This window comes from Meles meles, chromosome 2 (genome assembly GCF_922984935.1).
Source record: "Meles meles chromosome 2, mMelMel3.1 paternal haplotype, whole genome shotgun sequence".
Taxonomy (NCBI): Eukaryota; Metazoa; Chordata; class Mammalia; order Carnivora; family Mustelidae; genus Meles; species Meles meles.
Window position 1 is genome coordinate 74,038,269 of NC_060067.1, and position 25,355 is coordinate 74,063,623.

The 25,355-nt window shown below is 43.4% G+C and overlaps 1 protein-coding gene across 1 annotated transcript; it reads left to right on the forward strand.

The window, feature by feature from the left end:
• The first annotated feature begins 2,603 nt into the window (after positions 1-2,603).
• LOC123937064 (60S ribosomal protein L36-like) lies at positions 2,604-2,992 on the forward strand. The gene has a single exon (XM_045997572.1). The coding sequence runs from the start codon at positions 2,639-2,641 to the stop codon at positions 2,954-2,956; it is 318 nt and encodes a 105-aa protein (XP_045853528.1). The 5' UTR covers positions 2,604-2,638; the 3' UTR covers positions 2,957-2,992.
• The last annotated feature ends 22,363 nt before the right edge of the window (positions 2,993-25,355 follow it).

A 25,355-nucleotide genomic window follows, 5' to 3' on the forward strand; every position in this document is an offset into this window, starting at 1 on the left:
ACTATAGGATCATCAGGCTCTCCAAAACCTGGTTTTCAACTTTACTGTTACTTCTTCTCTTAGCTGTTGCCATTTCGCCTCTGAGAGCTAGAGATTAGAATTCCAGGGTTTCAGAGAGCATGGCAATATGCAGAAAGCCACAGGGTTGGACCTCAGACCAGACTTAGTTCAAATTTGTATCTCAGTAAAATGACAAATCATTACATATCATGAATCTTTGGATCTGCCTGAGTGTAACTGATATCCCAATGCTGAATGAGCAGATTACATGAATATAGCGTAAGGGCTTTGTCCTTAAGGGAGAGTTATCTGATTTCCTTTGGTAAAGTACTCCCATGCTAATTTTAGACTTCAGAATCCCTCAAGTACCCTTATTTTGTCTGATGTCAGCTTTCAAACGTCCAGTTTTGCTGCCATAAAGAAGAAAGGGCCTTCTGTCCTTTGGAAGTAGAAAATACACGTCAGAATTTGACAGGGTCCAGTCACTTGTTGGTTGGTCAAAAATGCTTGACTTCCTGCTGTATTCAGAGAAGGCTTACCGAAAACAGCACTATTTTTAATGACGTAATCCTCATTTCAGCAACCAGCTATGGTCTTGCTACCGATACGTATCTATTTAGAAAAGTTTTGGCCTCACTGACAGAAGAGACAAGGTTGAAGATGGTAATCTCCTTCATGAAGAAGGGCTCAAGTTCCTCCTGTGGAGTACGGAATGTCTTTTTTTCTTAAATCTGGACGTGGGAAGTGGATGTGGTGGCGAGAAGAACTTCACGGTATATTGCTCACTGTCAGTGATGGCTTTTAATGAGGGGTGCCTGGATTCTGCCCTGACCTTGACAGGATGCAGCTGGCCTTGCCTCTCTTCATCATCATAGGTGACTATACGTACACCAGCTTTTCTGCTCTGCGTCACGTTCCCTCTGTGGGCTCTGTGGATCAGAGAACACAGACAGGCATCCCTGATAATAGCAGTGGTGCAAGGCACGAAGATGTCCCTTCATTGGCAAGGGAGAGTCTGTGCAAGATGGTACCGATCAACGTCCTTTTCTGTTTCTCTTCCGTATTTACCCTACCGCTGAGTCAGAATGTGCTACCCGCTGTTCAGTAGAAGCAGAGTGGCACTTGGAACCGTTCATGGTCTGTGATTTTGCTCAGGGGCTTTCCTTGACCAGGAATGCCCCTTCTTCCCATTTTCACATGTCACAGATTTTATTCGTAATTCATCCCAGCTGAATGGTTTCTGTTCCTTCTAACTTTTTTTTTTAAAGATCTTATTTATTTGTTTGAGAAAGAGAGAGAGAGAGAACATGAGAGGGGAGAGGGTCAGAGGGAGAAGCAGACTCCCTGCTGAGCTGGGAGTCCAATGCGGGACCCCATCCAGGAACTCCAGGATCATGGCCTGAGCCGAAAGCAGGGGCTTAACCAACTGAGCCACCCAGGAGCCCACTTTGTGGGCCTTCTCTAAGATGGCCCCCTCTTTTGTATCCCCACATTAGCACAATATTTATTCTTCGATTAAGGCATTTAATCAAAGTTGCTTCACCTGCAGTTTCTGTGGCACAGACACCCAAGTGGTCAACGTCTGGATCCATCAGCGAGATGGGCCGTGACGGGTTTTCTCTTGCAGGAGGCTTGAGCACTCTACTGGGGTAGCTGGGAAACGTTCTCGGGATGACAAGCTCCTAGAGTTCAGAGACAGCTGGTCATCACCGATCCCTTTCACTTTAAGTGAAAATTACTTTTCTGACCTCAGGGAAAAGCCATATTTCATCTCTCAGGTGTTATGACCCAACCTGTCCCCATACAAATTGCTTTTAGGATCAGCATGCTTCTTTAGATAAAAAGTGACTTAAAACATCCCCAATTTCCTACCTAAAGAGAAGACAACCTTTCTCATAATTTCAGATCTTGAAAGCTCTGCGATATCAGCCCTGAATTTCCATCTGGCAATTATTATTGCATTAAAAGTATTTAAAAATCATAGTTATTAACCTGGATCTTAGGCCCTCGCCCAAATTTCTGTTTTTCAAGTTCTTTTATTACACACTAGATGTCACTCTCTGCCCAGTGAATTCCAGAGCTATATGTTAGGGCAAGTTAATTAGAAGAGAAAGCTATTTGGAAAAGAGTTTTTAAGTGGCTACAAAACATATTTTCAATTACTTCCAAACAGGACATTTTCTCCCTCAGTTTGTAAGGGGCATTCATTATTTCTTTGGTAAAAAGAAACGCTTCAAAACTCATTAAAGAGAAGAAGAGTAAAGTCAGTGGCAGTCTTTACCCTTCCCACCCTGCGGAGGTTAGGCAGGTGCATAGCTGGACTGAAATATGGCTTTTGTCTGAAATTCTCTCTTCAACAAGGACGGAGCTGTAGAGCGGCGCTGACTCTGTTCCTAGGGATGCAGGGATTCCTGCTCTTTGTTGGATTGCTGAGGTGAGAGAAACCTAAGGAATTAGCCCATGCTGTGATAGAGCTGCCTAAAGGAGTTCTTTATTTTCAGGCTGTTTAGGCTGAAACATAAGCTGTGTTTCAGGCACAATTGCCAAGCCCCCTTTATTCAGAAGGCTGGCTAAAGCGTGATTGTCTTAGAACGGAAGAGCCAGCTTCCGCCGCGGGAGCCATTGAAGAGGTGCAGCCATGGCTCTGCGCTACCCTATGGCCGTGGGCCTCAACAAGGGCCACAAAGTGACCAAGAACGTGAGCAAGCCGAGGCACAGCCGCCGCCGCGGGCGCCTCACCAAGCACACCAAGTTCGTGCGGGACATGATCCGAGAGGTGTGCGGCTTCGCGCCCTACGAGCGGCGGGCCATGGAGCTGCTCAAGGTGTCCAAGGACAAGCGCGCCCTCAAGTTCATCAAGAAAAGGGTGGGGACGCACATCCGCGCCGAGAGGAAGCGAGAGGAGCTGAGCAACGTCCTCGCCGCCATGCGGAAGGCGGCGGCCAAGAAGGACTGAGCCCCCGCCCGCGTGTGTAATAAAGCGTTTTTGGAACTCGGAAAAAAAAAAAAAAAAAAAAAAGAACGGAAGAGCCAGGCAAGTTAGTGTGGTGTTACTTGGTTTAAATTCCATCATGTAAAATTCTTTACACCACAGATGCCCCCTAAATTACAAAACTTTTTTACAATTCCAAAACTTTCAAGGGAAATAGGGAGCATCTTGGGGGTTTGCTGGCCATACTTGTCCACATGGCTTTGGTCAATCCTAGGCATACGAATGGCCATGGATCCCAGACCGCTTTTCATTTTAAGTAACTGAAACTTTTTTTGATTTGAAGCGACTCTCATCCCAAGCATTCCCCGAACAACAGTATCCCCAAAATGGTAACAATAAAGGTGACAGTTGAAAGTATAAGCCTGAAATTTCAAGTGTGAACTGACTTGCTTTCTACTTTCTAGAAATCTGTGGCCACCTAAGCTTATAATTGCAATTCACCTGGCAAAGATCTGCCACGTGTTTGACTGCTGGGCCATCATTCTGCCAGAACTTTGAGGTCTGCTTTGTATACATGCGTATGTACACGCATATGCACGAAAAATTGTGAGGTTTCACAAAAAATCAGTTCTATTACATTTTAGATGTTTATGTGCTTTGAATTGAATAGAACTCTCAAATAGGTGAGGTCTTTGGTGAACCTGGATCACTTGCCGATATTTCCAAACCATTACTCCTAAACTCCATGCTGGGTTGCTCTTAGAATGTGACACGCTCAATTTTCAAGTGTACGTGTTTGTGTGCAATGATATTTTGAGATAATTTTGGTGTTCTTGTTCAGGTCTCAATGAGACTGGGTTTGAACTGGTAGGTACAGTTTTCCTACCCAAATGACTAGTTTACATATGTGGGAAATCTTCAAAGCAGAAGCAATATATAAGGAAATAAACTGAATTCATTTATTCCTCAAGTATTTAGAGAGTAATTACCATCTCTTAATAAAGAACTTTTTCTCATTGTAAAAGTAGTACGTGTACATTGAAGGAATTTGGAAAATATAGGTAGGCACACAGAAGAATATACACCCCATTCATAATTTTACCATGCAGAGATTTTGATATTTATATCTTAGTGACTTACTAATATTTGGTTGGTAAATTTCCACTTTTGCATCTATCTATCTACGTGATCATGTTGCATACTGTTTTATAAACTACTTCTCTCTATAGATTACATTATAATTATTTTTCCATACTATAATTTCTATAGGCATAAAAGTGTTCTGTTATTTAGACAATTTTAAAAACCAATCCCACATGGTTGGACAGTCTCATAGCCAGTCACATCAAATATATTCGTGATTAGTTCTTTAGGATAAATGAAAGTTTTCGGGTCAAGGGCATGAATATTTTTTTTTCATTTTTTTTAAATTTATTTTTTATTTGTTTATTTTCAGTGTAACAGTGTTCATTGTTTTTGCACCACACCCAGTGCTCCATGCAGTACGTGCCCTCCCTATTAGCCACCACCTGGTTCCTCAACCTCCCTCCCCCACCCCTTCAAAACCCTCTGGTTGTTTTTCAGAGTCCATAGTCTCTCATGGTTCATCTCCCCTTCCAGTTTCCCTCAACTCCCTCTCCTCTCCATATCCCCATGTCCTCCGTGTTCTTTGTTATGCTCCACAAATAAGTGAGACCATATGATACTTGACTCTCTCTGCTTAACTTATTTCGCTCAGCATAATGTCTTCCAGTCCCGTCCATGTTGCTACAAAAGTTGGGTATTCTGGGGTGCCTGGGTGGCTCAGTGGATTAAGCCGCTGCCTTCGGCTCAGGTCATGATCTCAGGGTCCTGGGATCGAGCCCCGCATCGGGCTCTCTGCTCCACGGGGAGCCTGCTTCCTCCTCTCTCTCTCCCTGCCTCTCTGCCTACTTGTGATCTCTCTCTCTCTGTCAAATAAATAAATAAAATCTAAAAAAAAAAAAAAAAAAGTTGGGTATTCATCCTTTCTGATGGAGGCATAATACTCCATCATGTATATGGACCACATCTTCCTTATCCATTCATCCGTTGAAGGGCATCTTGGTTCTTTTCACAGTTTGGCGACCGTGGCCATTGCTGCAATAAACATTGGGGTACAGATGGCTCTTCTTTTCACTACATCTGTATCTTTGGGGTAAATACCCAGCAGTGCAATTGCAGGGTCATAGGGAAGCTCTATTCTTAATTTCTTGAGGAATCTCCACACTGTTCTCCAAAGTGGCTGCACCAACTTGCATTCCCACCAACAGTGTAAGAGGGTTCCCCTTTCTCCACATCCTCTCCAACACACGTTGTTTCCTGTCTTGCTAATTTTGGCCATTCTAACTGGAGTCAGGTGGTATCTCAATGTAGTTTTAATTTGAATCTCCCTGATGGCTAGTGATGATGAACATTTTTTCATGTGTCTAATAGAAAGGCATGAATATTTTTAAGGCTCCTCCATGTTGCAAATAACCTTCTTATCTTTTAAAGGTCGATTTACATTTATTTCGATTAATAGTACACAAATGTTCCTGGATCTTTGTGCTGTTGCCACACTTTTTTTTTTTTTTTTTTTTTTTTTTTTTTTTGGTGGGCAGCAAAGCAAGGTTTATTGAGTGATGGTAAGGTGATAGTACAAAACTTCCGAAGACAGAGGGGACCTGAGAGAGTTGCCCAGAAATCTTTTTTTTTTTTAAATAAAGATTTTATTTATTTACTTGAGAGAGAGAGAGAGAGAAAGAGAGAACATTAGCAAGGGGAAGGGGCAGAGGGAAAAGCAGACTTCCCACTGAGCAGGGAGCCTGACTCAGGACTTGGTCCCAGGATGCTGAGATCATGACCTGAGCCCAAGGCAAACACTTAACCAACTGAGCCACCCAAGTCCCTCTAGAAATCTTTTTATAGTGACTTCTTAGTAAAAGCCAAACAGGTTTGTTTAATGTCAACCTTCACATAAGTGCCCTAGCACATTAAAAAAGGAAATTTTAGATTAGATTAAAGGGATAGCAAATGAACAATAAAAAGTAAGTGTATTGCATCTCTGACTCTGTGCATCTATTACAACAGGAACAGATTAGTTTTAATTATTGGTGATAAATACCTCATAGTCTACTAATAAATGTTGTGCAGTATGTCTTGAAAAAAGCAATAAACTCTTTGTCAGGTGAGAATTCACTCTAGCTCTTGGCCTCTAAATTTCAGTTGAAAAGAAGGATAAAACTGCCATTCTTCCTGGTGAGAACTATTGGGAAGACTGATAAGGAAGTGAGACTTAACAAGGTTCTAAAATAATTACTGCTATTAGGACAAAATTGGGAAAACATACCTGCGCATTAATGTAGCACTAATATTAGTTCAAGTCAGTACTTTCTTAGAAAAATCTAAACCTTAGACACAGTGCTTAAGAGATAAATGGAAAAGTTCAGAATAAGTTAGTTTGGAAATACAACGATTTTAGTTCAAACAGCTACATTTGAAAATGTATCGCTGGATAAATAGATCAGGGATGAGTTTGCATGGGGGCACAGGTTGGTGTCCTGTTCTTGGTAAAGTTGGCAAACGTGTGGCAAAAATATTCAAGTCATACAATAGTCAGGTTCTAATTTTTATTCGTGCAGCTTTTAAGGATACTCTTGGGAATCAGGAAGACATTCCTTTTTCTTCATTCTGTGGAAATTTCTCATTCATGTTAAAACGTTCAAAAGAGAAATAGCTTTTTGTTTTTTCTGATTTATAAAAAGGATATGCACTCATTGTAAAAATAATTATACAACATAGAATACATAAAGAAGAAAGGAAAACATCATTAAAAGTACTATGGGGCACCTGGGTGGCTCAGTGGGTTAAAGCCTCTGCTTTCAGCTCAGGTCATGATCCCAGGGTCCTGGGATCAAGCCCTGCATCTGGCTCTCTGCTCAGCGGGGAGCCTGCTTCCCTTCCTCTCTCTCTGGTTTCCTCTCTGCCTACCTGTGATCTCTGTCTGTCAAATAAATAAACAAAATCTTTAAAAAAAAAAGTACCACTATTCAAAGGTAACTGCTGTTAATATTTGGGGAACATCTTTTCAGACAGTTGACTCTCTTCTCTCAAAAGACACAAAATTTTATACAAATGTAATTGTGCAACACGTGTTGCTCAATAACCTCCTTATCTTTTTACAGAAATATATGTCGTGACCGTATTTTGGGGTCAATATGTATCAATGTACAGTGTCATTTAAAAAAAAAGATTTTATTTATTTATTTGACAGAGATCACAAGCCAGCAGAGAGGCAGGCAGAGAGAGAGGGGGAAGCAGGCTCCCCACCTAGCAGAGAGCCCAATGCGGGGCTCGATCCCAGGACTCTGAGACCATGCCCTGAGCCGAAGGCAGAGGCTTAACCCACTGAGCCACCCAGGCGCCCCTACAGTTCTTTTTTTTTTTTTTTTAAAGATTTTATTCATTTATTTGACCGAGAGAGAGGCATCACAAGTAGGCAGAGAGGCAGGCAGAGAGAGGGAGGGAAGCAGCCTCCCCGCTGAGCAGAGAGCCGATTTGGGGCTCGATCCCAGGACCCTGAGATCATGACCTGAGCCAAAGGCAGAGCCACCGAGGTGCCCCTACAGTTCATTTTTAATGGCTACTTAATCTTCTATTGTAGAGATATGCAACAAATGATTTTAATTTACTCTCAACATTTGAATTTTTAAGATTTACAGCAAAGATACATGCTCTGTCATGTGTCTTTTTTTTTTTTTCCTGAACATTGCAGAAATGCATAAAGGGTGAGTCTCATTTATTTTCTCTCTGCTACGATGAATTCCACTTCCCAAAGGTGACCCTGAAATATGATCTCCTCCAGAAAAATTTATAAGACTATATAAACTTTTAGGGCACCTGGGTGGCTTAGTGGGTTAAGCAACTGCCTTCGGCTCGGGTCGTGGTCCCAGGGACCTAGGATCAAGCCCCATATTGGGCTCCCTGCTCATTGGAGAGCCTGCTTCTCCTTCTCCTCTCCCCTTGTACTTTCTCTCACTATCTCTGTCACTATCTGTCTCTCTCAAATAAATAAAATCCTAAAAAATAAAAAAAGAAAAATATATAAACTTTGATAGATACCTTTCCCCCCAAATGGGATCATTTTGTATTCTATAACTAAAAAAAAATTTCACAATATACTGTGTACATATTCCAGAATATTATGTATAAAGTTATCTAATTCTTTTTCACTATAATTGATCAGGCCTGTACCCAACAGGTGGCTGTTGGGGTTATTATGATTGTTAGAGACTCTAAGCAATGCTGTAGTGAGCAACCTTGCGTATTTGTCTTTGTGAAAGTCCCATGATCTCTCTAGTAGATTTCTAACAACATTATAGCTGAATCAAAGCCACCCTTGTTTGGTATTTTGATTGTGTAGCTGAAGTGTCCTCCAGTAACCTTCTGCTTCAGGCCCATACCAGCTGCTACTGTTCCCATTTTATCTTTTCTAACTTCCTGGGTAGAAATGTATATATCATTGTTGTTTTTATTTGCATTTCATTTATTAGTGAATTTTAAAACATTTTGCGGTGCTTCTCATTGGTCCCATGAAGTTGTTTTGTGATGTGTTCAGTCCCATGTTTGACTGCATTGTTCATCTTTCTCTTACTGTTTTGGAAGAGCTTTTTAAAATGTTAAGGAAATTTGTTATTTTTCTGTCATGTATATTGTAAATATTTTTCAATTGGTTTGCCAACGGCTTTTAGGTTTTTGGGTACTCCGAAAAAATCATTCAAAAGTTTAAAAACTGCGATGTAACCGGGAACTCAAGTCAGCTTTTTCCTCTCCATGTAAAATTTTGACTTGATAGGACCCATTCTACCAATCTCTCCCATCTGCTTTCTAAATAAGGAAAGCGAGGCAGGAAAAGGATCTATAGGCTGTTCTGTCTTTCCCTTTCCTCCTACGTCATCATTTGCAGTGTGGCTGGCTATGCAGATGTAACACGAATGGGAAAGGATATGACAGACTTCCTTGCTCTTTCTTCCTTACAGTACTGTTGACTCCTTTTAGGCCAAGAACATTTCTTTCTCTGGTTTGCAGAGAAAATGTGGCTTCTCATGGGGGCTGGTGCTATGGGGGCACCACGCAGTCCTGATGTAACAGAGTCACGCTGGACTCCCCATGCATCATGGGAACGCTGGAATCCTGCACGTGGACATCGCAAGTGGTATGTGGGATGGGGTGGTAAGGAACGCTGAGACCCCACATGAATGCACATCCCTCCTCTGCTCATACTCGTGTTCCATTGTCCCATCGGACTTCCCTTCTAAAACACAGACTGAGAGGCACCTGGGTGGCTCAGTTGGTTAGGTGTCTGCCTTTGGCTCAGGTCATGATCTTGAGGTCCTGGAATCGAGTCCATGTTGGGTTCCCTGCTCAGTGGGGAGTCTGCTCCCCCCTCTCCCTCTACTCCTCTTTCCTGCTTTGCTTCCCCTCTGCATAAATAGATAAATAATTCTTTTTTAAAAAAAGACACATATTCAAAGACAAAATTATTAGGAATTTTAAGACAGCCACAAGGGAGCATGAAATCAAAGGTGAGGTCCTTGCCAGTGGGGGCCCCATGTGATTGAAGGTTGCTGCCTGTAAAGCTGGCCTTTTGGGGTCCCCATAGCGATTCCTGCTTTTGGCTGGGCCCTGGGGTCCAGGCTGCTAGGAAGAAGAAAAGGACTCTGATCTGCCAGTTGGTGGTAAAGAGGCCCCGAGATGGCTGGAATTAATCCATGACACAATCTCGTATCTCCAAAGAACACGGCTCCCTCTGCCATTCAGCTCTGCCCCCCACATGCACACACACTTCCAACTGCCTGGGACACTTAACTTCACACGTTTTTGCTCATTTGAGCCATGTCTGTAGGGAGGGCGAAGGGCGTGGGCATCGAATCACATGCCCCAGCTTGGTCCTACTGAAATCATCCTGAGCCTGATACCCATCTCCACTCTCATACAGAAATGCCCTGACATAAAGAAAAATTAGAGAATTTCGTAAGTGCACTTATAAAATAACCTTTCTTCCCGAAACCATATTCGCTTCTGGTAGAGCAGCTGTCTTTATTCTACCCTAGATACGACTGCATTCAGATGACTGGCAAGGGACGCTTTATAAAAGTTTGTAAAACGCTGGAAAAAGCGTTCAGAAAAAAAAAAAAAAAGACACCATGCAAGCATAAGGCACTATTATCACTTGTTTGAAAGTCTGTTTTGTTACTGAACATTCTCCCCCGGTGACATATAGATCAGCATGGCTTATTACAAGCAAGGCCATGTGTGGCTTCTCATGTTCCCATCACTTGCCTGTAGAGGGTCTTAGTCTCACTGACTTTCTGAATCAGAACAAAACCATCCATAAAGCGCTAAGAGGCACACACCGAGGTGAGGGGGGATTTGAGTATTCTTTATTTCCCCCTACCAACAAGTGAAGGATCTAATGCCCTAATCCATCAGATCTCCCGGACGGAAGCCACAAATCTTTTTTGTTTTGTTCAGCATATGGCTGCAGTGACAAGTTCAAATTACACTCTGTCTCAAATCTCTCTGGTAACCTCCCCAAGTCTCAACAAGTTCACAGAAAGGGCTGAGGCAAATAACCCTAGAAGGCAGGTGATTATTTATTTATGTATTTACCTTGTTACCTACCAGTCTATACCCAGGGCCTTTCCAGAAGAGCTTCATAAAAAGTAATAGTAACTGGCATTCATCACACACTGAGCTTCTCTTTCCATTTCCTGTGTCTTTAATAGATCCCTGTAGAGGCTGTGCAGGAAAGCTCAGGCTATTGTCAGACAATGGAATTACTTCACTCTCTCCAAGCTCATCAAAAATTCTTTTGCTGCCATTTGAGCGAAAGGTATTTTTGAAGAGATGACATGGGTGTCATTTGTAGATATCTTTGCCAACATTCGACCACCATTTTCCTTGACCTCACATCATGCCAATCCATCCCAACATGCCCGCTGCTCCCAAGAAAGGGTCTTATGGATCAGGGAAGAAGGCGGAGGACATATAACCCCTTCTTGCACTTAGCGTCACTGCTCAGAAAATGTCCAAGCACTTCGCGGAGTAAGATTGCTCCCTTTCTCCAATAAATATAATGAAAAGTGCTTGGGTTTATGATGATAGGCTCTCTGTAAATTCTGATCTGGGTAGACAGATAACATTTATGGAAGAAAGTTTCTCCATAAAAAGGAACATTTCCAGTTCTTTTCTGCAGGGAGACTTACTCAGCCTCCTCCTTCCTCTCCCTCTCTTCCTCCTCTTTTCTGGTTTTGCTTTGAAACTATCTTGAGATATTTCAACATATAAAGATATTTTGAAAATGGGTGATTAGATCAGTCACTTGGCTTCCATGTGACAACAGAGTAGCCTTCAGAGTGCTTGGACGTTTTCAATTACGAACTCCCTTTCTCGGGTTTGGATATACTCGGTATTCAGGTTTCGGCATTCATTTCAAATATGGCCATGCATGCAGATGGTCCCTGAGTTCTGACGGATCGACTGATGATCTTTCAACTATATGATGGTGTGGAAGTGATATGCATTTGGCTGGAAACTGTACTTCGAATTTTGATGCTCTTCTGGGCTGGTGATACGCCCTACAAAACTCTGGTAATGCCGGGCAGTGGCAGCTGCGGGGTTATTTACCCACGAGGGCAAAGTACCAGTACAATGACAACGACTGTGCGCCCACACGGCCATTCTGTGTTCACTTTCAGCCCCGTATTCAGTCAGTTATACCAGGTATTCCACACTTTATCATCAGATAGGCTTGGTGTTAGAGGATTTCGCCAGCTGTAGGCTAATGTAAGCGTTCTGAGCACACGGAAGGTAGGCATGGCCGAGCTGTGGTGGTTGGTAGGTTAGGCGCAGTGAATGCATTTTCGGCTTGATGATGGGTTTACTGGGTTGGTCCTAAGTTGAGGATGATTCCTATTGAGATGCAAATGGAAAGACAGGCAGAGCTGCAATGGGGTGAGGGGAAGTTTGAAGGCTCAACGGAGTCTCCCGGGAAGCCTGCCTCTCTTCCCTTCTTCTCTTCCACCCCTCCAACTGTGTTAGGAACCCTCTTTGCTGCTTCCATGAAACTCTGCACATACTTTGGTCATTGCACTCGTTCCTTTTCTTTTTTTAAAGGTGGGGGAGGGGCCGAGGGAGAGGGAGACAGAGAATCCCAGGCAAACTCCCTGCTGAGTTCCTCAGAGCTCCAGTCTCAGGACCCTGAGATCATGACCTGAGCAGAAATCAAGAGTCAGACACTTAACTGATGAGCCACCCAGAACCCCCACTTCTTTGATTTTTTTTGAACTGGCTGTATTACCTAGGGTTGTCAGGACAGTTTTTAATTATTGTTAAACAAAGTTTAATGGGAAGTTTAAAAATAAATATTTCAATTGTAGTGATTTTTAAAAATCATAACAATTCAGAGTTATAGTAATTTCCAGCTTAGCAATAAAGCTGCTTTTTATACTACACTTTTTTTAAAAAAAATTCTATTAGTTGGAACTCATAGAAATCAATATTGGTGGGGATCTGCTTGTGGGATGCAATTTGATAAAAAATCAGCGAGGGCACATCTGAATGCCTGCCTTGGTGGTTTTGAAAGAATGCACTTGCTCACTGCAGACACTGGGAAGCAAATGGGGCTGATCTGAGGGAATTACTGGGTCCAGGGACTAATTATTGATTTCTCTTGTCTGCATCCTTCAGAAATGTACTGTGGTGGCTCTTTTGCTATTTTTAAAATGTTCCAGATTCTAGATCATAAGGTCCTGGCTTTATCATTGAAATAACCAGTCCCTTAGACTTTCTATTTTAGGGCTTGGCAATCAAGATAAATTTCAGACCTTGAACAAATATTAAATTCAGAACAATCAATTTTGGGCTCCTTCGTTTGAAATTCTATTTGTGTTTTCTCCCTATGGCCTGAGTGGCATGTCTTTTCAGGTGGTCTCCAGATGTGTCCCTTGGGTTCCTCTCTTGGGTATCTTCCTTGCTCAGGGTTTCAGTGTCTGGGAGGATGCTGCCCATCTCCAAGTGCTCAGGAGAGCACCTGGTTCTTGCCTCTTTTCGGTGGGGGCCCCTGTGTAGCCCCGAGGGGATACTGCTTGGAAGAACCTGTCTCTCTGGACCAACCCTCCTGTTGTTACCTCTTTCTGTCATAAAAAATCCATTAAACACTTACCTCATGCCGTAGTTTGGACTGGAAATCAAGGATACAATAGAGAAAAAGATGTAGAGTTTTGGACTCTTAAAATTCTTGTATTTCCGTAGGCCTTGTGAGCTAAGATTTATCTTCAAGATGACAGTTTTTCCCTAGCATGATTTCTTATGTAAATGCACAGGGGAAAAAAATAGAAATATTAGAATGGACAACTGCAAAAAAAATTCATGAATAATTTGAGTCTTCTTTATCATCCGTAAAATTACAGCAACATTCAAAATATGCAGATTTATAAATTTAAACTTTTAGAGTACTGTGTTACTCTGGATGAAATGGTGTGTTATTACTTTGTATGCAGAGAAATAATTTTTATTTCTTCCTACTCCTAAACACCCTTCCCCAAAGTGGATTTCATCAATGCCACATAGCCATGCATGACCCCAATTATTTTGGTGCCAATAACAAAGAGACAAATAGAGATTTAATTTTATTATATAGATTATTAATTTATGTGTTCTCTTCCTAGAGGGTGAGGATTCTGTTTTTCACATTTGAGTAGCTAGAGTCTAGGATAGTACCTAGAACGTAGTAGGGATTTGAAGAACGTTTGCTAGTCTAAATAGATGAAGGCAAGCAGGGTTATCTAGGAAGCTTAAAAGAGGATAATCCTTTTCTTTTTTTTTTTAAGATTTTATTTATTTATTTGGCAGAGAGAGAGAGCTAGGGAGGAAACACAAGCAGGGGGGAGTGGAAGAGGAAGAGAGAGAAGCAGGCTCCCCTCTGAGTAGGGAGCCCAGTGTGGGGCTGGATCCAAAGACCCTGGGATCATGACCAGAGCCAAAGGCAGACGCTTAATGACTGAGCCACCCAGGTGCCCCAGGATAATCTTTTTCTTGACTATGGTGTATGGGATGGAAAGAAGGGAATGACAATAGAAAGGTGAGGGTCCCATACACATATTGCATGTTTATTGAACATGTGCTAAGTACTTTGCATACATGACATGTATGAACGCTCATATTTAATTTCACAAAGGAAGAAATGAATCAGTTTCATTGTACAAACGAGGAAATTGAAGCTTAGTGAGTCTATGAGACATGCTCAAGTCACACAGCTGATTATCTGCAAAACCGTCACTGGAACCCAGGTCAGAAGGTCAGATTAAAATGATGGTATCTTACAGATACTATTACATGTGTCAACGCTTTGGTTTATGCAAACCTGCTGGTCGGATGCCTCCCCGATCTGCCCCCCACTACCCTCTGGCATATCTTTTCACATTCCCTACCTCTCCCCTAGCCCTCAGCCCCCAGGATGCTGAGCCTACAAATATTAGTGTTGGGAGAGAAAATATCAAGGTGTGGGTCTTCCTGGAAAGTCATAAAACATAAATTCCTAATGAGTTATTTGAAGATAAAATAATTGCATTATTTCTGGAGGACAGACGGTGTGTTCGGGGATAGAGAAAGAGAAAGCCCGAGAGAGGTATGAGAGCTTTCTTGTGCTTGAGTATAGTATCAAGCAGATTAAGTATAGTATCAACCAAGTTTTTTAAAAATTGAATTTTAGAATAAAATATCCCATTTATTTCTGGAAGTTTCTGTTTCTTCTTTGCTTTGAGCCTATTTACTCATTCACTCATTTGTTTAAGGGTAACAGCATATATTCCTGTAATTCTGAGTGACGGAAATGTTTGCTCTTTAAAAACCGGACCCACACTGGGTGTGGACTGATGCTTCCCTTCAAATACGGGTCAGAGAATTTTCTTGAGGAAAGGGGCCCCTCCCATGTTTATCCAGTGTTCTTGACTTTGAATCACCTCAAGCGGAAGGGCAGTAATTAGCATTCTTACTTAAAACAGGTCTGGCTATTACTTTCTGAGAGGGGTGGGGGACATTTCCTCCCATGCCTGCTTGGGTTTGGAAGGACAGCCTAGAATGGGTATCATCTGCTCCTTGATGTAAGGAAGGGAGACTAAAAAAAGGCATTAAAAACATCTTTTCCCTTATATCACTTGGCTCCTTGCGTCTGTCACAGACCCTGCTGGACTGACAAAAACATTACACAAATAACTCTTCTTCTTAAGCAGTGACGAGGTAGCAGTAGGCATTTTTTCATTTAGAGTCTATCAACTGAGAATTGATAAAGTCATCACAGAACAACTGTAGTTTGACCCTGACCTGACAAAAGAGATCGAAAATGTCTCGTGCGGAGTGGAGCGAGGGGGCTGGGAGCATCATCGGCTCAGAAAGAAGCTGCGAGTCGGTTACGGGCTGACACCCAGGCACTCCGCCGAGTGTGTTTAATAACTGAAAAGTAAATAATGAAAGGGCAGTCAATAAACAATTGTGGGTTAATAAATTATTCATTTTAACAATACTTCCAGCGTTTGCCCAAAGAAGGGAGAACGTGTGTACGCTTCCTTCCAAGTGGCTCGGCTGCTCGGAACCCGCGGGGAGGCAGAGCTGTTCACATTCTGGACAGCAGAGGGCACTCGTGTCACACCAAGAAGAAGGCGAGGCCGCCCCCTCCCCGCGCCTGTCTGCACTCGGGAAGAAGAGAACGGAAGAGATAAGGAAATGTCGAGAAGAGGTACAGGGGAAGATAGAAAACGAGGAGATAGGCATGGAAATGAAAAAAAAAATTTTTTTTTCCACAGGTAGATCAAATCCAGTCCTGTCCGGGAGCAAGGCATAAGCAAATAAATAGGAAAGAGTTGTTCCTTATTCCGTGGTTAAAATGGCTTATTTGGAAATTATAGAGCGACAGATTTGGAACAGTCAGGGCAAGGGCAAGGGGATATTTGAGAAAGCCAACAGATTTATTTCCATCTTGAAAGCCGAACTCTGATTTTCTGGAAATACTCTCAGGACTCAGGTGGTTCCCACGGGCTTCACCGCCAGTGAACAGTCAAAAACACCGCGCAGCTGCCGAGGGGCCCCAGGCCATTTGCAAGGAAAACCTACCAGGCTTTAAAGTGTGACCTGCATGGAAATGAATCCCTAATTTGCGTGAAACTCCGTGCTCACGGGGCTGTGCTGTAGCCCTATGTTATTTATGAAACGGTGTCGCATGGGGCAAGACTCCTGGCGTAGGTTGAGGAGGGCCACTGTACTCCTCGGGATGTTTACTGTACACCCAAGGCGCTGACGTATAATCTGTCCTCTGCAGTAATGCAGATGCTAGAGCAAATGGTATTTATTTATAATAACGCGCGAGGCAGCCCACGGGGAAGTGTCATCTTGTTTGTAATCAATCCCAGTGCCGGGCTGCGGTTACAGCGCCATCAGGCTCTGCATTAAGTGACAAATTGGCTTCGTCTTCTTATTCTGACTGTCATTTTTCTTCAGTGGCGATCCATCATCTCTGCTACAAGGCCTTGGAGCTTAGTACCCACACACACAAATGTACACCCCCGTAGGTGCTCAGGAAGAACCCCATTATCTCCTGTGTGCCCATGAACAGACCCCCTATTCTCCCTCTCCCGCTGCCCTGGGCGAGGGCTAGGATGTGGAAAGGGCGGGCAAAGTGGAAGAGTGTGCTGGGCTCAACATGAGGTAGACATTGATGCATCTGGTGAAGGAGCGTCGGTATTGAACTAACATTGGTTTTCTTTGATTTAGGCCGGGAGCTTGGTGAGAGAGTGCAGGTCTCAATCTACCCGACCACGGAAATGAAGATATTTAAAAGGAGACTTTTTTGTTTCAATTTTAGATGAAGTCTTCTCTCACCTTGTGGCACACTGACTCTTAAGGAGGTCCCCGTCCCCCCTCCCCACCTCCTGGTGTTAGCACTCTTAAGACTCTCTTCCCTTGAGTGAGGGAAGGAGCTGTGACTTGCTTCTGAACAACAGAATATGGCAAAAGTGATGGGATGTTTGAGATTATGTGTACATGATGATAGGATCCTGTTACACAGGATTATAGCTCCCACCTTGCTGGAATCTCTCTTGAGAGCAGGAGGGGCAGAAGGAGAGGGAGAGAGGATCTCAAGCAGACTGTGCTGAACACAGAGCCCTTCATGGGCTCTCACAACCTTGAGATCATGGCCTGAGCTAAAGTGGCCTTGCCGCTTAATGGATGGTACCACCCAGGTGCCCCTCTCTTCCTTTAAAAAAGCAAGAAGCCATGTAGGGGAGCCCCATGTGGCAAGGAAATGCAGTTGGCCCATAGAGACTGAGGGCTGCCTCTGGCTGATAATCAGCAAAAAACTGAAACCCACAGTCCTACAATCACCAGGAGCTGCATTTTGTCAACAACCTGAGTGAGACTGAAAGCTGATCTGTCCCCAGGTGAGTCTCAGATGAGATTGCAGCCCAGTCAGCTCCTTGACTGTGGCCTTCTAGGATCTAAGCAGAAGACCCAGCAGAGCTGTGCTCAGACTCAGTTGTTATCACATAGATAACAACTATATGTGTTTTAAAATCTACTAACTTTGTGTTACCGTAATAGATGACACTCAAAACTATAGTCCCTTTTTACCCCATCACTGTCCCATCAACCCGTCAAAAACTGAGCTACTTCAAAGACTGAGCTACTTCTAAAGAGAGCTGAATGAATTTTCTTGTTTAATCAATATAGGCATACCTTGTTTTATTGTACTTTGCTTTGTTGCACTTTGCAGGTATTGAGTTTTTTTTTTTTTAACAAATTGAAGGTTTGTGGCAACCCTGTGTTAAGCATGTCTGTTGGAGCTATTTTTGCAACAGCATTTGCTCACTTCATGTGTCTGTGTCACAGTTGGTAGTTCTTGCAATATTTTAAGCTTTTTCATTATTGTTGTGTCTGTTACAGTGATCTGTGATCAGTGATTATGATTCACGGTAAGTCTAGATGATGGTTAGCATTTTTTAGCAATAAAATATTTTTAATTGGGGATCCTGGGTAGCTCAGTCAGTTAAGCATTCAATTCTTGGTATCAGCTCTGGTCCTGATCTCAGGGTTGTGGGATCAAGCCCCGTATTGCCGTATTGGGCTCCGCACTCAGCACAGAGTCTGTCTCTTTCCCTCTGCTTCCCCCTCCCCCCACTTGCATATGTGCTCCCTTTCTCTCTAATATAAATAAATAAATAAATGAAAAATGTAAAAAATATATTTTAATTAGGGTATGTATATATTTTTAGACATAATGTTGTTATACACTTAAAAGACTACAGTATCATGTAAACATAACTTTGGTTAAAGGAAGAGGTTCCCATACAGCAGGCAAAAGTGGAGAATATGCAGGTTGAGTGCATTTGGCTCTTTTTTTTTTTTTTAGAGAGAGAGAGAGAACATGAGCAGGAAGGCAGAGGGAGAGGGAGAGGGAATCTCAGGTAGACTCCACACTAAGCATGGAGCCTGATGCAAGGCTCGATCTTATGACTCTGAGATCATGACCCTGAGATCACAACCTGAGCTGACACCAAGAGTCAGATGCTCAGCCGACTGCGCCATCCAGGCGTCCTTCACTTGGCTCTTTTTTGTGAGTCTACTTTATGTCAAATGACAGACATCTTTGAAGTCGAGAGTCTTGATGCTCTAGGGACATGCAGTGGCCCATCATTTGCTGGAGAAAGAATACCAGTGATGGGAATCCATAGCAATAGAGGAGAGAAAGAAAAATGGTAGGTGGTTCCAGTCAGTTGAGACAACGTAAAACCAAGATGACTAAGTGTCAGCCTAGTCACCGGGAGTGGAGCACAGAGGCTCTCTGAGAACTAACTGTCACACCTTAAAGGCCAATTCTACAAAACAGGGTCAAGTACCACAAAGGCATTCCTGCCTTGGCTCAGATCACTCGTGTTTTCTGGAGTGTTCTCACCGTGTACTATACTACCCAGTTCCTTCAGGCCCAGTCAGACACGAATACCCTCATGAAATCTTCCACATAAGTTCTTGATTTTAAACTACAGAAACTCCCTCACATTCTCTTAAGTAATAAAGAAATGTTATTGGTTCGTGTCACAAACAAGGTTTGTGTGAGGCTAACCAAAGGTATCGTCATCATCACGAAGTCAGCACACTAGCTATGGGTTTGCTCGTTTTTATAAATTTCAGAGTTCTGTTTCCTTCTGGCTCTCCTCTTGGTAACAAAAAATGACTTTATTTCACACTTTTCAGAGGGAAAGAAAATACTTTCATCCGAAAGTTCCAAGCGAAGCACTAATAGTCAATTTGATGGACATGCTTAGTCGACAGTCCTCGCTTCAAAGCCCGCCATTTTGACCCGGGGTTGCTGAGTGCTGAATGGCACACTGACGCTGCAGGAGGTTCTATTCCTGGGAGAGAGTCAGCTTCCCTGGAGCCACATGAATTCTCAAACAGAAAACCAGGATCCACCCAACCTTTATCAACTCTAGCCCGTCCTTGCTTATAACCTTGGAAATAAAATTTAAGAATGTTAAATGAACAAACAAATAATTAATGTTTTTGGCAGATTAGTATTGTTACTTATTTTATCCAATTCCCTAATAAAGTTAGAATGTTTGTTTCCAATTTTGATTCTTCCACATTTCATGCGTGCATGGCAGGCCTTTCCTAATTAGAGTATATGCCTGTTGAAAACAAGGACTACACGGAACTCCTCAAAGACTTGCCCCATTGGACGCTGGTTATTGGATTGATGCATCGTAGACCATCCTCATCCATTTCTGTCAGTTATTCCCACTATCACTTTGAAATTTTCATTGTGGGGGGCACCTAGGTGGCTCAGTTGTTGGGTGTCTGCCTTCGGCTCGTGTCATGATCCCAGGGTCCTGGGATAGAGTCCCGAATCTGGTTCCCTGCTCCGCAGGGAGTCTGCTTCTCCCTCTGTCACTCCCTCTGCTTGTGTTCCATCTCTTGCTGTCTCTCTCTCTGTGTCAGTAAATTAAAAAAAAATTAAAAAAAAAGAAATTTTCATTGTGAAAATGGATCTGATGGAACTCAAAGATCATCTTTGCTTTTTTATGTCATACTTATGAAAAGATACCGAGAGACAACCAAAATCTCATTTTTGTACTTTTTCTGAACAAACAACTCCATTAATAGTTCCTTTGAAAAATAACATAAGACAGAATGGTTGGTAGTTAAACTTTCAGCTTCTGGAGCCAGACAGACCTGGGTTCAAATTCTGGCCTATCACTTCATGACGTTATTTCTTACAACAAGGTTTTATTTTCTTTAAGTCTCAATAATCTTATTTAAAAAATGGAGAAAACAATAGAAATTTTAAAAAATGGACAAAGCATATGAAAAGAAAGTATAGGTGTCCCTGAAATGTATGAAAAGATCTTAAGCCTTACAAGAGAAAATTATGGCTACATGGAGATATTATGTTTTTAAGCCCCCAGATTGGATGAGCTCAAAGCTTTGACAATACCGCTCTTGTCAAGGCCAACAAGAAAACGGGTGCTCTCATCTCTTGTCAGCATCACCAGGGTATCTCCTTTGGACACAGTGCCAGGGCCTGTCTGAATTGCAAACGCATATGTCCTTTGATCCAGCAATCCGTTTTTGGGAATTTATCATATAGATATACTGGCACACATATGAAACGGCGTATGTTCAAAATCATTCATTGTAGCATTTTTCTTAGTGGCAAAAGATTGGAAACCATTCAATTGCCTATTACTATGGAACTGGCCAAATCAGCTGTGATGTGTCAGTACAACAGAATGCTAATCTGTAATAGGCTGCAGTATAAAAGAAGAGGGAAGACTCTGGGTACCGGTATGGAAGGACTGACAAGTCCTTGCTTAAATGGAAAATAAAACAAGGTGCAGAACAAGATGTAGAGTGCATTATCTTTTGTAAAAAACAAGGAGGAAAAAAATGTGTATTCAGATGTGCTTGTATTTGCATGAAGGAACTCTGAAGGCTATTCTCAGAATACCATAAAGCGTTACCTGTTTAGAGAGCCGAGCAGGGATGGGGTAGGAATAAAGATGTTTCACTCTGTACCTCTGAAGATGGTTTGATTTTTGAAACCTGTAACTGTTTTACCTATTCAAAAAATTTGAAAAAAAAATTCTGAGCATTGCCAATGCTTTTTCCTCCCGCCTGTCTGGGGAGCAGTGGTTGGGACATTTCCGTAGACTCATTCATCATTTATGCAGCATGTTTACTGCCTCTTGCCGCAGGTGGGAGGGACAGCCGTAGTGGGAAAGAGCACGCCTGGAATTTGGGGTCAAACCTGGATTCCTGTTTTGTATCCATTGCTTAGTAGCTGTGTGATCAAGGCAAACTACTCCGTCTCTCTGCGCTCTGTTTCATCACTTGGATGAAAGGGATGCATGTCAGTTTCCAAGTGTTTGAAGAATAAATCAGGTGTTAGTATCGCACTCAGTGCAATGGACGGCAGTTCGTAAACACTCCCTAAACGATGGCTAATACGAAATGGGAAGCTCCGCGTGTCAGAGGCTTTTTGATTTGTGTTTTTATTTTGTTAGTTGCTCCCTCCAAATCTCTCCAAATTGAGGGTGCTTTGTGCAAAACTCAGAGAGCTGGTCACGAACACGACACAATGTGGATGGTGCACGCTTGCTGTTGTTTCTTGAGGGACTGAGGGAGACAAGTATTTTCATTTTTAACTCATAATTAAAAAGTATAAATCCTTCGTTAGTGTGGAAACACAAGGGCAGACATTGCTGCTGCTTTTCCCCCTCAAGGCATGACCAACCCTGGTTTCCAGCATTACAGGGAGCACCACAGGACTGCTCCTGTGAACTCGGAAGCTCCCAGCCTGCTGGCTCCCGACGGGGAGCAGATGGGAGGCTCAGCGGGTGAGCCCAGGGTGCATGTAAGCATTCTGTAGACCGCTCTTTCCACACTAATGCTGGGACCTGGGGAATATCATCAGTTTAAACAAATAATTAGGAGCACCTAGCATGGGTCTGGCAATGAATCTGGAGAAATAAAATATGAATCTGGAGAAATAAAAACAAATGAGATCTGGTCTTTGATCATAGGTAAAAATCAATCCTTCCAATAGGTGTCCTTTGTTTACTGTGAAGTTTGAATTATGTGGATTTTCCCCAGGTCCTTCCGTCTTGGGTCTATCTCCCTATCCTTTTAATGTAGACATTTAAAAAAAAAAAAGATTTTATTTATTTATTTGACACAGAGAGAGAGAGATCACAAGCAGGCAGAGAGGCAGGCTCCCCGCTGAGCAGAGCCCGATGTGGGGCTCCACCCCAGGATCCTGAGATCATGACCTGAGCCGAAGGCAGAGGCTCAACCCACTGAGCCACCCAGGCGCCCCTTAAGGTAGACATTTTAGAATTTGCTGAGACCACACTATTTTCTGGCTTACTTAAATGAGAAACGTTTAAGACCATTAGCCTGAAGGTCCAAATGCACAGATACTCAGATACCGGAGTTTAGGTAACACGGAGATGTGCTCAGCTGGATCTACAAAGAAGAGAAGTCACAGTCGAGCAGCTCCATCCTAGAGCAGGAAGGATGCACACGGCATTCAATTTAGCTCATTCCACCCTCTGTGTCCATGCAGGGCCGGGAATAAGAGGTGTCACCAGACTAGTGAGAAGAGTCTGTGACTAGGATTCAGAGTGCCTGACCTCTCTCCCCCTTACTGTGACACTTAGGACCTTCTGCAAACATAGACTTGACAGGACTTCTGACTCTCCCATCTGTCAGGTTGAGGCTATAGTAATAACAGGGAGAAGATGACACGAGAATAATGGAGGGTTTCTAAATTAGAGGACTTTAACACCCCCAAATACTGCCACGGTGCTTTGATGTGTAATACCAAGAAATTGCTGAACTTCCTTAGTGCCGGAGATAACTCTGCTTCCTTTCCTGAGACAGCTAGTTCAGTCTCTAGCCAACAGATTAAAACTGAAATAAAAGGGAATTTTGGACCTATTACATACTGCATGATTCATACATAATGAATTTTTCCTCCTTCCTCCCTTCCTTTGTAGCAAGTAGTAGCTGTCTTTCCCCAAATAATAGACGCCAGCCGTGTATTAGTCCAGTGTTCTCCAGTGCAGGGGCTGGGGGTTTGGCTCCCCCTGCAGCCACCAATGACAGGCACGGGGGATGAGGCTCTGAATTCATGGCCTCTGCAGCACTCCCTCTGCAGCCCCGTGGGTGCTGAGTGGCACTGAGGTAGGAGAGGAGCAAAGGCTCTAAGAGGAGGTGGGTGTACGAGAAGGGAGCACCCCACTTCCCTCCCTCCCTCTGCCTGCCCAGGGGTTGCCAGCCTTCTAGTCGCCTTCTGAGGGCTCTGCACGCTCTCCCTGGGGGAAATGCAGGGGAGAGGCCCAGAGCTCTAGCCTCAGATGGATGGCCATGCTCAGCCAGGCACCGTGCTGGAAGGAGCTGTTAGTTTCCAGGCATCTCTTGAAAAGCATCCTTCCTCACCTCCACGGCTGCCGCACAGAGGGCAGAGTCTGCCCTGAGATCCCAGGCTCAGCGCCGGGTTGTTCGTGTCATTTCCTGCATCGTTTATGCGGTCCTCTCTGTGTACTTTGCCAGCTAGAACAAAACAGCGCTGCTATGGAAACTGCAAACACCAGGCAATCCTGGCCCTTGCACTTGGCAGCCCAGCCGGGAGAGAGATAATGGCTTTTGTTGTTATCTATTGGATGCTGATGCTCAGTCACTTGTACCCTCAGGCCCTAACTAGGGACACGCTGACACTGCACCGTCAGCGCTCCCCCGCTCCCTCGCAAACTCCCTCAGCCTCGTGGTGCAGGCTGGAGATAGCCCTACAGCCGGGCCTGCTCATTATCCTGATGACAACCGGAGGGCTTTGTACTTCCCGGACAACTTCTGCGGTCTCCCCATTCTCAGGGGGCCCAGAGCTCTCACAGCAGTCTGCTACCCTCCGACTGACTGAGCCCAGCCTACTGGCAGATCTTACGTCCATTTTTCCCCCACCCCCAATACTAATAAATACATTGTCCTGGAGAGGGCGGGGACTCAGATGCATTACCACGGGGTGGGAGGCGGGCGGTAATTCCCGTCCCAGCGGGAGCAGCCTGCGATACTAGGAACAGGTGGCTGGACATTTTCCTTCCCAGAATGAATACAATTCACAGCCCTCTAAACACACATTTCATCCTGCAAAGATTATTAAAACTTCTCTGTTGGCTGCAACATTTAAAAAGAGGTCAATTTACTATATCCAACATTAACCATAATAATGCTGGGAGAACCAGAGTCTCAGAGATTGAATAATTGGATGAGAGAGCCTTTCACCCCTGGGTTGCCCGGTTAAATCAAACACAGCCTGGCAGGGAGTAGGTGTGGACAAACACAGCTGTGTTTAGAATGTGCTGATGTCTTGGTCTACTTTTCCAATATTTATGCTTTGAAAAGGGCTTTCTGCTTGAAATGCAGCCTTTCTTGTGCTTGAAACTCACATGTCCAGTAGGAGAAAGTTATTCTATCTCCGAGTCTGAGATTCTCAGGGACTGGCTTTCTTACACTCTTAATAGCATCCGCCTCCGCTCCGCCCCTCCCCCCACAGCAACACCCATTTTCTCTGGTTTCAGATTGCTCTGTTCTGTAAGAGATAATTGTGGAAAAATCTTCTGACCCATTTGCTTGCAAATACTTTTCTTTGGTAAGAAACATTTGATATTCTTAAAACTCTTGCCATATAAAGTAGGGTGATTTTCAAATTCTATTTGATCCTTCTAAAGGCTAGCTAGCCTTGTCCTCAGGAAAATAGTAGTACAGGCACACACACACAAAATAGTTCTAATTTCTGACCGTTACTTCACACTTGTAGGTTGCTGCTCACAGGGATATTTGCATGAGACAGGTGGGTCAGTGTGAGGCCAGAATCACTTCTTTCCGGAGAAAAGGACCCTTTCTGGCTAAGAATTTAAAGCAGTCCTTGTGTATGATAATTTTTAAAGCCTGGGGCAGGCCTTTGTGTAATAAGAGAGCCGCGGCCAATCTGTGTGTGTGTACTTATCGATGGGTTGGATTCTCGCCAGCGAGAGAGGTACAATTTGAATTTGAGGATTTGGGGATGGGGGAGGATTGGTGATGAAGGAAAGGTATTGCTTTGCTTAGTTATAGGATATTAACTTCACTGTGAGAGAGGCAGCCTTGCAAACAAACTATAGGGCGGGAGTTAAGAAATCCTACAGGTTTGAAAGAGGTGAAGCAAAATGATGGTTCAGTTTTGTTTGGCATGCGAAGTGTTTGTTTTGAATTTCGAGTGACTGCCAATTACAAAACTTTGGAGATTTTATGTAGAAACCCAGATTTCTATCTTAAG

Excerpts from the sequence above, each read along its gene's own strand:
- LOC123937064 (XM_045997572.1), top strand. The coding sequence starts at position 2,639 with ATGGCTCTGCGCTACCCTATGGCCGTGGGCCTCAACAAGGGCCACAAA.